This window comes from Cherax quadricarinatus, chromosome 58 (genome assembly GCF_038502225.1).
Source record: "Cherax quadricarinatus isolate ZL_2023a chromosome 58, ASM3850222v1, whole genome shotgun sequence".
NCBI lineage: Eukaryota > Metazoa > Arthropoda > Malacostraca > Decapoda > Parastacidae > Cherax > Cherax quadricarinatus.
The window spans coordinates 5,607,130-5,620,665 of record NC_091349.1 but is presented as its reverse complement, the minus strand read 5'-3'; the positions used below and the strand labels follow the sequence as shown (position 1 = coordinate 5,620,665).

Genomic DNA, 13,536 nt, shown 5'->3' with positions numbered 1-13,536 from the left:
AAAATACCACAGCGAAACTAGGAAATAAAACCTGAGCGCTTTCCTCTTCAAATGTGTAAGCACATGAAATCGCTCGTTTTATTTCCTGTTTTCTCTGTGGTATATTGTCATATTGCAGTCACGCGTTTTATTGCGATTTCTTCCTTAACGAGCCAAACTCTTTGTGAATTAAGTATTTTCACGCATTGCTAAGTAATAAATGTCTTCCTCCAGCACTTGAATAACTTGCTGGAGAACTACCTGGAGCCATTGAAGAGTGCGTCGTTCCTGAGCTCGGCCGAGGTTAACGCTCTCTTCGGTAACATCCGCGAGATCGTAGCCTTCCAGCGGCTATTCTTGCAGGCGCTGCAAGAAGCTCTCGATATGGAGCCGGGCTTCCTCTCCTTCGACCAGCCATACGAGTTTAAGGTCAGTGTGATACTTCGTAGTGATTTCATCATAAAGTTATGGTTCCTTTATTTAAGTATTTCTATTGGTCTTCGTTTGGTCAGAGCTCTTTATTTTGTCTTCGAGGTTTAAGTAACGCGTCAGCAGTATGATCCTAAGGTCATACTGCTGAAGCTTGTTTACCTCCTTTTTAAAGACTTCGACTTACCGTGTTGACCTTTGTTATAACTTTTTATCTTTGGGGTTAAAGTTGATATTAACCGTGGTCTTTAAGTCTTTGGGAATCTAATAGACTGTGTGTGTGTGTGTGTGTGTGTGTGTGTGTGTGTGTGTGTGTGTGTGTGTGTGTGTGTGTGTGTGTGTGTGTGAGTGTGTGTGGAGTATTTGAAAATATATCAGTTTTGTTTATGGAGTACCGGGAGTAAAGTCTGCATAACGTCATATTTTCCTAAAGTCACTTCATTTTCCTTTGCTTCCCTCAGAACGTGTTGTTCTCCATCGGGAGTGCATTCCTCTACTACGCCAGCCAATTTAAGCTCTACAGTTCCTTCTGCGCCTCACATTCAAAAGCTCAAAAAGTTCTACATCCCAGTAAGTACCCCTTTTATGTTAATATATATATATATATATATATATATATATATATATATATATATATATATATATATATATATATATATATATATATATATATATATATATATATATACGTACATACAATAATCGCGAGTAAGCGATGCAAGATGCAAAACAACCACGGGGGGAGTTGAATGATAGCTCTAGGCCTTTCGTGTTAGTCAACACATCTTCGAGAGCTTGCAGTGTTGCAGAAATGAGTATTAAGTCCAGGTAGATTCGTTTTTGTGGGTAAATGGTTCAGAAAATCATTTATCTTTATTGAGGAAGCGTTTCCACAATAAAGATACCCAAGTGTTGCACATGTATATAACTTATCATTTTCATATTTTTGATGCAGTAGCGTATTGCTGACAAGTGTGAAGGCTGATAAGTTGCAGAAGTTTTAAGTGGAACAATGTTTCTCTTTGTATAGCTTTTTCAAGCTAGACAGAGATTACAGTTTATATGTCTGTTTACTTCTGCAAGTTAAGGTAGATGAGTAGAGGTTAGCTTTCTCTTGGATGATGGCCCTCTAACAAGGAATTACTGGACTGTGAAAATCATAAGTTGGGTCATTGACGTAGGAAGAGTGCATCATCATCATCATCATCATCACCATTATCATCATCATCAATGACCATCATCATCGCCATCATCATCATCATCTGCTGGTCGACGTTACTCTTGATATATCACTTGATAACTCCATTTCGTATGAACCAACGTTAGTTGCATCCTTGTTTATTTGCCAAACATTTTGTCGGTAATTCTATCATTAGTCATTATGATAGTCATGAGATGCGCTAAACTCGTAAGGGTCACGCAGGACCTAAGAAATGGGAGATAATTGGATCTCATCCCAAAGAGTATATACACATACGCATTAATTAAAATTGGTATGAAGGCGTCGCTGTTATCGCTAGTCTTCTTGCAAGCACTCGCTCCTGCAGAGTCTTTAGGCTCGCAAGAAACGGCGAAACAGAACTCCCCTTTTAGTCTTTCTTTTGTGATTAGAGGAGAGAAGTATCAAGTTGTTCCTGATTGGTTAGTTTGTGGTAAAGTTTGAATTTAGGTTGGTGCTCTAGTTTTGTCTGGACACCCAGAAATGTGAGGTTTCTTTCCTTATATTCTTGGATTGTAAAGTGGATGGAAGGATCAACTGAGTCCTCTTGACATTTTTAGGATGAAATGTCTAGGTGTAGTTAGGATGGCGTCGTCCACGTGGAGGTGGTGGTGGGCTGGAGGCACAAGAGGAGGAGAATAGTGGGAGGCGGGAAGGAAGAGTCAATACGCATGCTCTTATACATGCACGGAAGTGAGTGAGTTGTCACGTTCTCACTCACTGATGACTGGTCACCTACACACACACACACACACCTTACTCTCACTGTATAGTGTACTCACCTGTTTGTAGCTGCAGGGGTCGAGTCACAGCTCGTGTCCCGGCATCTTCGCTGGTCGCCACTAGGTTCAAATTCCCTGCTCCAAGAGCTTTATCGTACCGTGCTTACACTTTCCTATATCCCCTCACTTATGTAGGACATATAGATTATATATTTTATGTATGTATGCATAAATATACATCTGCACACGCCATGCATATAAAAAATTTCATGTAAATATACATACGTATGTACATAAATACGTATATACATATTTTTATTTTTTTCTGCAGTGGAATTTTATGACCCCCCTCCACTATTCCATTTGTTTGCATTAAGGTAGAGGAGGCTGGGATTATGGAAAACGGGAATACCTTTCTGGACCCATGTCCCTCTTTCCTCTAGTGTCGTCGGGTTTAGCTCCTTTAATCTCTCCTCAGCACATACCAGTTGCAAACCTGTGTGTGTGTGTGTTGTGTGTTGTGTGTAATCACTTATTTGTGGCTGCAGGGGTCGATTCATAGCATTTCAGTGTAGTATTTTAGGTCAGAACTGTTCAGGCTTCAGTACTCATCAGGTGACAATTACCTGGCCATTGTGGGGGAGGGAGGAACGCCCAAACCAGCGGCCATCCACCTCCTCTTCTCCCCCTCTTCCCTCTTTTATTCTCTCTTTATTCTCATTTTTAATATTTTCATATTCATTTTCTTCCGTTTTCTATCCTAATAAGATATTTTTTTATCTCTCGTTCCTTTCTTCTTCACCCATGCTTTTATTCTTCGTTTTTTCACCCCCTCCTCTCCAACCAGTCTTCTGCTCTTTCTCCCGCTTCTCTTTCGCTTCTGTCTTCCTTATACTTCCTGTCTGCCTAACAGGTGTCTAAAAGCTGTGTTATGTAGAACCTTTATGCCGACGTTTCGCCCATGCAGCGGGCTTTATTAAAGCCATCTGTGTGTGACTTAAGTCCACTGTGTAGTTGAAATGTTGCCACTAACAGTTATATGTTGACAATACAATTATATGTTGCTACTAACACTACTGTTGCCTCCCTTCACTCCCCTTTCTGTTGTGCCACTATAACTACTCTTGGTACTTTCTACTACCCTTGCTACTCCCTTTACTACTTCCACTACTAGCCTTACCACTACTATTATTTCTTCCTCTGTGCCATCTCTGTCCCCCCCGCCTATATATACACTAACTCCCTCGCTCTTTTGTGTTAGTGTGACTTTGTAAATGGTCGAAGTCGGACTGAAAGGTCGTCATAAGCTTCTCTCTCATATGTGCGGGTTATTTGTGTATGTTTCCGATACAGTTGTATGTTGCTATATAACTGTATTTGTGTTGGGTATCTCGCACTATAACAATCCCAGAACTACCGCAGTTACCCCTCTCTTTTAAAATACCTGATTGCTTCGCATTCTGCAAGGAAAATAAGTTGAATAACTAGAACTTTCAGAACAGAGATGCTAAGCCAGTGATGACACTGTCACTCGTTCTCACTTAGTCTGAATATTGTTGTAGACTAACGATCCCCTTCAAGGCAGACGAAATTGCGGAACTGAGAAATGGGTAGAGAACTTTCACAGCCGGTATGAACTCAAACTTCTAAATTACTGAAAGTACCGCAAGTCCTTAGAATATAGGCGAGACAGATACACGATAATCTACACCTGGAAGATAGTGAGAGGGATTAATCCCGAACTTGTACCCGAAACTGTTATATGTAAACACAAGAGGATTGGCAGACGGTGCTGGTGATGGTTGTGGTGGTTCTTGGCGTAGTTGTGGTGGTGATGGTTGTGGTGGTGGTTGCCTTGGTGGTGGTTCTCGGCGTGGTTGTGGTGGTGGCGTTTGTTCCCGTCCTGTGAAGGTATTTTAACTCGTATGATAACTCCGCACACGGGAGGTGTTGCCCACATAACAGATTCAGACGTCTTCTTGCCCTGCCTTACCCGTCCACACTCTGGGGCACTTTCCCCGGGCGCTGTATGACCCCTTACGGGTTAAGCGCCTCCACGTGACTTTAATAATAATTTTTAATGGTATATTCTTATTTCGTCCCGCAGTTTGTTTTTAAAAATGGTTGTTCTTCCCCGTTTATTTTGGGTTGAAATAAAGTTTGTGATTTTGTACAATTATTATATTGTTATATATTGTTAATTGTTGTTATATTTAAAGTAACTACATTTCTGAGTTACACTTGAGGTGATTATATTCCAGACAGTTTATATCAGTTCTCTAAACTACATTTTAAGGAGAGAATTAAGACCAACTTAATTTTTAGGTTATGACTTGTAATCAGTGCAACTGTGTTTGTTCGTTACAATTTTGGTAATTATATTTTCAGTTATATCTAGAGTAACTACATTCAGCACTTATATTTAAGGTAACTACGTTCGTTATATTTAAAAGGTAACTACATTCCACGGTTTCCGTTAGTGAATTGTCTTTCTACCGTATCTGCCTCCCAAGAATTCCTCGTCCTCCTCCTCACGGAGTGTGAGAGCCCGAGGCTAGAATTCCACATCTGAACATCCCAGCTTTTGTGTGTGTACATCCTGTATGCTCTCTCTCTCTCTCTCTCTCTCTCTCTCTCTCTCTCTCTCTCTCTCTCTCTCTCTCTCTCTCTCTCTCTCTCTCTCTCTCTCTCTCTCTCTGTCTCTCTCTCTGTCTCTCTCTCTGTCTCTCTCTCTCTCTCTCTCTCTGTCTCTCTCTGTCTCTCTCTGTCTCTGTCTCTGTCTCTGTCTCTGTCTCTGTCTCTCTCTCTCTCTCTCTCTCTCTCTCTCTCTCTCTCTCTCTCTCTCTCTCTCTCTCTCTCTCTCTCTCTCTCTCTCTCTAATACGAGACAGTGGGAAAAGAGAGCAGCTAAGAAAACACACGAGCCACAGGGAAGTTAGAAAATATTTTTTTGTTGTCTTAGGGTAATGTACAAATGGAGTAAAATTGTTTACATAGTAGTGGAAGCAAATTCTACGTACAGTTTCAAGAGTAGGTATGATAGGGCCCCGGAGGCCTGGGATTAGTGCATCGTGGTGAATTTTTGAGGTTGAGGGTGGGACCAGGAGGCGAGCCTCGACTCCTGCAAACAACTCTGAGTGTAAGTAGGTGAATACACTCACTGTGAACCCGTAGTCCATGGACACCAAAACTCTTCAACTCATCAACCCTTTATGAAGTTTAGATTATTCATCAACCCCCAAATATTTATCATATAAAAAATAATTTAATAGTACGAATAATAATACATAATGACTTAGTAAAAGAAATAGTTAATATTTAAATTATGAAAAATATAAGTCAGTGATGAGCACCAAGACGGTCACTGTTGTGTGTTTGGTGAGTTTGAGTGGTGAGTCACCACACTCACATGACGGTCACTGTTGTGTGTTTGGTGAGTTTGAGTGGTGAGTCACCACACTCACTCACAAGACGGTCACTGTTGTGTGTTTGGTGAGTTTGAGTGGTGAGTCACCACACTCACATGACGGTCACTGTTGTGTGTTTGGTGAGTTTGAGTGGTGAGTCACCACACTCACTCACAAGACGGTCACTGATGTGTGTTTGGTGAGTTTGAGTGGTGAGTCACCACACTCACATGACGGTCACTGTTGTGTGTTTGGTGAGTTTGAGTGGTGAGTCACCACACTCACATGACGGTCACTGTTGTGTGTTTGGTGAGTTTGAGTGGTGAGTCACCACACTCACTCACATGACGGTCACTGTTGTGTGTTTGGTGAGTTTGAGTGGTGAGTCACCACACTCACTCACATGACGGTCACTGTTGTGTGTTTGGTGAGTTTGAGTGGTGAGTCACCACACTCACTCACATGACGGTCACTGTTGTGTGTTTGGTGAGTTTGAGTGGTGAGTCACCACACTCACTCACATGACGGTCACTGTTGTGTGTTTGGTGAGTTTGAGTGGTGAGTCACCACACTCACTCACATGACGGTCACTGTTGTGTGTTTGGTGAGTTTGAGTGGTGAGTCACCACACTCACTCACAAGACGGTCACTGATGTGTGTTTGGTGAGTTTGAGTGGTGAGTCACCACACTCACATGACGGTCACTGTTGTGTGTTTGGTGAGTTTGAGTGGTGAGTCACCACACTCACTCACAAGACGGTCACTGTTGTGTGTTTGGTGAGTTTGAGTGGTGAGTCACCACACTCACATGACGGTCACTGTTGTGTGTTTGGTGAGTTTGAGTGGTGAGTCACCACACTCACTCACAAGACGGTCACTGATGTGTGTTTGGTGAGTTTGAGTGGTGAGTCACCACACTCACTCACATGACGGTCACTGTTGTGTGTTTGGTGAGTTTGAGTGGTGAGTCACCACACTCACATGACGGTCACTGTTGTGTGTTTGGTGAGTCACCACACTCACTCACATGACGGTCACTGTTGTGTGTTTGGTGAGTTTGAGTGGTGAGTCACCACACTCACTCACATGACGGTCACTGTTGTGTGGTGAGTTTGAGTGGTGAGTCACCACACTCACTCACATGACGGTCACTGTTGTGAGTTTGAGTGGTGAGTCACCACACTCACTCACAAGACGGTCACTGATGTGTGTTTGGTGAGTTTGAGTGGTGAGTCACCACACTCACTCACAAGACGGTCACTGATGTGTGTTTGGTGAGTTTGAGTGGTGAGTCACCACACTCACTCACAAGACGGTCACTGATGTGTGTTTGGTGAGTTTGAGTGGTGAGTCACCACACTCACTCACAAGACGGTCACTGATGTGTGTTTGGTGAGTTTGAGTGGTGAGTCACCACACTCACATGACGGTCACTGTTGTGTGTTTGGTGAGTTTGAGTGGTGAGTCACCACACTCACATGACGGTCACTGTTGTGTGTTTGGTGAGTTTGAGTGGTGAGTCACCACACTCACAAGACGGTCACTGTTGTGTGTTTGGTGAGTTTGAGTGGTGAGTCACCACACTCACATGACGGTCACTGTTGTGTGTTTGGTGAGTTTGAGTGGTGAGTCACCACACTCACTCACAAGACGGTCACTGTTGTGTGTTTGGTGAGTTTGAGTGGTGAGTCACCACACTCACATGACGGTCACTGTTGTGTGTTTGGTGAGTTTGAGTGGTGAGTCACCACACTCACTCACATGACGGTCACTGTTGTGTGTTTGGTGAGTTTGAGTGCTGAGTCACCACACTCACATGACGGTCACTGTTGTGTGGTGAGTCACCACACTCACTCACATGACGGTCACTGTTGTGTGGTGAGTCACCACACTCACATGACGGTCACTGTTGTGTGGTGAGTGAGTGGTGAGTCACCACACTCACTCACAAGACGGTCACTGATGTGTGTTTGGTGAGTTTGAGTGGTGAGTCACCACACTCACTCACATGACGGTCACTGTTGTGTGTTTGGTGAGTTTGAGTGGTGAGTCACCACACTCACATGACGGTCACTGTTGTGTGTTTGGTGAGTTTGAGTGGTGAGTCACCACACTCACTCACAAGACGGTCACTGTTGTGTGTTTGGTGAGTTTGAGTGGTGAGTCACCACACTCACTCACATGACGGTCACTGTTGTGTGTTTGGTGAGTTTGAGTGGTGAGTCACCACACTCACATGACGGTCACTGTTGTGTGTTTGGTGAGTTTGAGTGGTGAGTCACCACACTCACTCACAAGACGGTCACTGTTGTGTGTTTGGTGAGTTTGAGTGGTGAGTCACCACACTCACTCACATGACGGTCACTGTTGTGTGGTGAGTTTGAGTGGTGAGTCACCACACTCACATGGCGGTCACTGTTGTGTGTTTGGTGAGTTTAAGTGGTGTCACCACACTCACTCACATGACGGTCACTGTTGTGAGTTTGAGTGGTGAGTCACCACACTCACTCACAAGACGGTCACTGATGTGTGTTTGGTGAGTTTGAGTGGTGAGTCACCACACTCACTCACAAGACGGTCACTGATGTGTGTTTGGTGAGTTTGAGTGGTGAGTCACCACACTCACTCACAAGACGGTCACTGTTGTGTGTTTGGTGAGTTTGAGTGGTGAGTCACCACACTCACATGACGGTCACTGTTTTGTGTTTGGTGAGTCACCACACTCACTCACAAGACGGTCACTGATGTGTGTTTGGTGAGTTTGAGTGGTGAGTCACCACACTCACTCACAAGACGGTCAATTGTGTGTTTGGTGAGTTTGAGTGGTGAGTCACCACACTCACTCACATGACGGTCACTGTTGTGTGTTTGGTGAGTCACCACACTCACTCTTATAAAGAACTTTGTTTTGCAAAGCATTTCTGGCAAATTTGGTCAGTTTCGTCCCCAGGATATGACCCACACCAGACGACTAACACCCGGGAACCTACTTACTGCTAGGTGAACATGGACAGCAGGTGTCTTCAGGAGATGCTTCCCAATGTGTCCACCCGTACTGGAGATCGAACCACTGACCTCTTTGTGTTTTTAAATATATATTCTTTACCAAGAAGAATTTACGTTTTTAAAGACCATTAATTTTTAATGTTAGGCGAACATGAAGGCAAACTTGTTGAGGTGGTGATAGGGACCAGTAGACAGGTAGCAGGTGTGGCTAGCCTCTCTGGTCACTCCTGTTGACGCCCACACCCACGCCCACACTTGTACACACACCTGACTTGATGCTACCAGCAGAAGTATTGCTTGGTGGGGTGGTGGTGAAGATTGTATGCATAGTGTACTCACCTAGTTGTGGTTGCAGGAGTCATTTCGTAGCTCCTGGCCCCGCATCTTCGCTGGTCACTACTAGGTCCACTCTCTCCCTTCTGTGTGTGTGTGTGAGAGAGAGAGAGAGAGAGAGTGCTTCAGTATTCTATTCTTTATTGTTTAACTCTCATCATCCAGTAAGTGTTTAAAACAAACCAAACACACACACACACACACACACACACACACACACACACACACACACACACACACACACACACACACACGTACGTACGTACGTACGTTCTTGTGTTTTACTTCCTCTTCTAATTATTGTCTTGTGTCTTGGATATTGACACTTTCTCTTTAAGACCTTTAAGGATAAAAGAACCAATCTCACGCCTTGTCAGATTCTCGGAGTTCTGCTTGACAGGTTGCACAGGTTCTGCTTGACATGTTTCATGAACCCTAACTTCTTGACAGGATTTCATGGCTCCTGTCTGATATTTTCATGGCTCCTGTCTGATATTTTCATGGGTCCTGTTGCTCGACAGTTCCATGGGTCTTGTTAAAAGTTACCAGGTGATACAGCCAGCACGCTGCTCTATCAGCTGGTGCAGCTACACGTAATTGTGTTTGTGTGTGTGTGTGTGTGTGTGTGTTGGTGCCTGCGTAAGTTAGAACAGGTCTGGTTGCGCGTGCGGGGGCGATCCTAGCTACCTCTGCTACTTTTTCTTTTATTTGTGCGTGCGTCGTCAGCCGATTTGCAGTTCCGAGGCGAATGATCTTTTGAGAACCTTAAGCATATAACAGTAACATTGTATAACAGTGCAGAACATTATAGTGGCATGAACACGTAAGATGATATGCAAATCCTACACACTTGTACATGCATTCACTATGCACTTACCTTTGACTTTCCCCGTCTGTGCTTCCTAGGTATGAGTCCTGTATTCACTTTTTTTTATTGGGGAGGCCTAGTCTGAGACCGGGGTGCGGAGGCAATAACAATTATCGAATGAATGATGATGAATATGCTTCCTTCCTTCTTTGGGTCACCCTACAATGGTGGGAAACAGATCTTATGAAAAGATATATGTTAATACATTGCAGTCCAGTAGAATTCGGTACAGCAACCATGCAGGGGCTTTCTATATAGTATATCATTGATGTCAGCTATGGTCTGTATAAGTTGTATCATGTACTTGTAGAAATAGATTATTATTAGTATTACGTGCCCCAGTTTGAGAGTTTGAACAGGTGTTAATGTAGCGGGTCAGTAGTGGGGTTGGAGAAGGAGTGGCTTCAGGCTCTCACCTACGTTGCTTGATCAAATTAAGTAGGTGTTTTTATCTATGTTGTGAAGATACAAAACAGCAGAGGTGCCACGATAGTGCCTTGGGGAACTGAGGTTTTTAATTTGCTGATGCTGGATTTTGTTCTGTTTATTACTATTTGCGTTTTGTGTATTAGAAACCTGAAAAATCTGTCTTCCCAGTTACGCCTATGGCTCTCATTTTGTGTGCAGTTACCCCATGATCACATTTGTCAAACGCCTTTGCAAAATGTGTATATATCACATCTGAGTTTTGGTTTTCTTCCATCGCCTCCGTAATTCTGTCATAGTGATTTAGCAGTTGCGACAGGCATGGTCTTCCAGTTGTAAAACCGTGCTGGTTTGGCTTATGCAGACTTTGTTGTTCCATGGTGTTCACAATTTGACATCTCATCACTCGTATATTTTTATAATGTGGCTAGTTAGGCTTACTGGTCTGTAATTTGTAACTAGTGTTCTAATACCTCCCTTATGCAAAGGAACTATGTCTGCACTCATTAAGATCTTTGGTATTTCATGTAGATCTATTCGGTGTGGAGTTGCAAGTCCTCTGCTCTCTGTCTTTCCCTTGTACTTCAGTGTGCTACATTCTACTAGAAGTATTCCAGTCTTGGATGAAAGATCTCCGCAAGTTGCGGTGTGTGTGTGTAATGATGTTAACAATTTATACAAATAACATTGTTTGCGCCGAATGACTTTCACAGGTTTACTGCTTCATAAATAAACCACATTGTATTTCCTGTGTTTATTTTGTTTATTAAATAACTGCAAGGAGGCTGGCGGGTAATTAGCAAGCGGCCTTGCGGGCACCAATAGCCTGCTTGATGGAGCAAGCAACAGGGAAGTGTGGCCTGGGACCTGTCTGTGAGGGTATAACTCTGGAAAGCAGTCACAGGTGTATCAGAAGATCTTACAACAACAACTAGTGTGGCCCGTAGGTTAAGAGGCAGTGTCAGAGGCTAGGCTTTACACTCAGCCTCTTGTTTTCTCGACGTCTTCACAGTTAAGCATATTTGGCTTGGGTCGTGTCTGTCTGCCTGCCTGTCTAGTCTCAGTATTGCCATGCCACACAGACTTAAGCATCAAGACCAAGACAAAAAAATCAGTTATTTGTATTCACTGTGATTAGGTGAATAAGACAATATACGGTTTTGGCATTTTGTCGAGAAGTTTTGTCCACCAGATTATCACCTAACACAGACACGAATAAACAAGAACATTATATATATATATATATATATATATATATATATATATATATATATATATATATATATATATATATATATATATATATATATATATATATATATATATATATATATATATATTATATATATATATTAATATTTTATATATATATATATATATATATATATATATATATATATATATATATAATATTATATATATATATATATTATATATATATATTAATATTATATATATATATATATTAATATTATATATATATATATATATATATATATATATATATATATATATATATATATATATATATATATATATATATATATATATATATATATATATATATATATAATTAAGGATGCGCAGACTTGTTAGAAATAATGAAACTATTGGTAGTTTGTTCTCGCAGATGATATAGATAGAGAAGAGGGGAACCAGAGGAGACATGATTACGACTTACGCGGTACTTGGCGGGCGCGTTAGAGCACAGTTGGTTTGAAAGGCGGGTACCGGGGACAGGGAGGGGATAGGTAGAGGTTGAAGACGCAAATAATATACAGGAGTGTCAGAATGAGTGGTGGAAATATGTTTCGCTACACACCTTTAAGATTAGGTACGATATGGCCCATGCGGCCAGGAATAGTGTGTGACCGTTCGTGAGTAGTTAAGAGACGGGGCAGAATCACGTGACCTGGCCCAACAGATGTATTCGAGCACAGTTGATACGCACTCTCAGTAAACAAAACTTCTCATCTCTAATAACTCGTGAAAAATATTTTTAATCTTTTATCTAGCATGTGTGTGTGTAACTTTTTTTTTTTTTTTAAACCTTTTCTAAGTTCACTGTACGTGGCGATGAAATAACTGATCACTATCCTGGTGTCCTGGAGTATGGGAGTGACCGTCTAGGTTCGGCTACATGTCCATACTATCTGGGATGTGGCTGTGTACCTAAACTACTGTTGTGATGCAGTGTGTCAAGGATCGAATCCTGCTGTGGACTGAGATAATATATGTACATATAAATATATATGTCGTGCCGAATAGGTAAAACTTGCGATTTTTGGCTTAAATAGCAATGCCCCTCTTGCCAAATAGAGCAAGCGAAAATTTGTATATGTAATAATTTCCCAGAAATCATTCTGAATCTAACGAAAAAAATATATTTCATTTTGTTTATTATTAAATTGTTGTAAACTTATCTAAAATATATTTAGTTGGATTAGGTTAAATTAAATTGCGCTTGTTATAATAATGTTAGGTAACTTTTCTAATGTTCTTTTGGTACAAAATTATTAATTTTGACATTAACATAAATTCCAAGCCCTTTCGTGACTTCTCACATTATCAAGGAACTATAAAAACAATACATCAAAGGAAGGCATATGAAGGGTCAAGACTACACCACACCATCACATCCCACAACAAAGCAACACCTCACACACGCGTGACGACACCCCACTCTGTGGAACACACCTAATACTCTGCCCAAGAATTAAGATTTATTACTTGTTTAATGTATCATTAAATTCTTCCCAAATTTTATTAATTCTAAATGAATCCAATTTATATAAACCAAAGGAAATATTCATATTTTCAAAACTGCTTTTTATGAGACATTATTCAATTATATTCGTGTCGACCATGGACTTGCTTGATACTACTTTCTCAACTTTTTGAAAATCAGTTGGATGGTTAAAATCTCTAACATGAATAAATAGAGCATTGGAATCTTGTCCAGTTCTAATGCTATATTTATGTTGTTTTAATCTAAGTTCGAGACTTTTAACCAGTTCGACCGTAATAAATTTTATCGCAAATTTTACAAGGAATCTTATAGACACATCCGTCAGCATTTTGGGGGGAATTCTTTATTAAAAGTTTTTTTTACTGTATCAAGATTTTTTAAATACATCTTTGTTATTAA

General features: G+C 41.4%; 1 protein-coding gene across 24 annotated transcripts in view; it reads left to right on the top strand.

Moving 5' to 3' along the window:
• Positions 1 to 13,536, top strand: part of sif (still life) — a 1,051,963-nt gene that overhangs the window by 893,037 nt on the left and 145,390 nt on the right. For all 24 annotated transcript variants that reach the window (XM_070097567.1, XM_070097564.1, XM_070097583.1 and 21 more), the window contains 2 exons: positions 214 to 408; positions 870 to 978. In XM_070097567.1, coding sequence (XP_069953668.1) covers positions 214 to 408; positions 870 to 978 — 304 coding nt within the window. The remainder of the gene's footprint in view (positions 1 to 213; positions 409 to 869; positions 979 to 13,536) is intronic.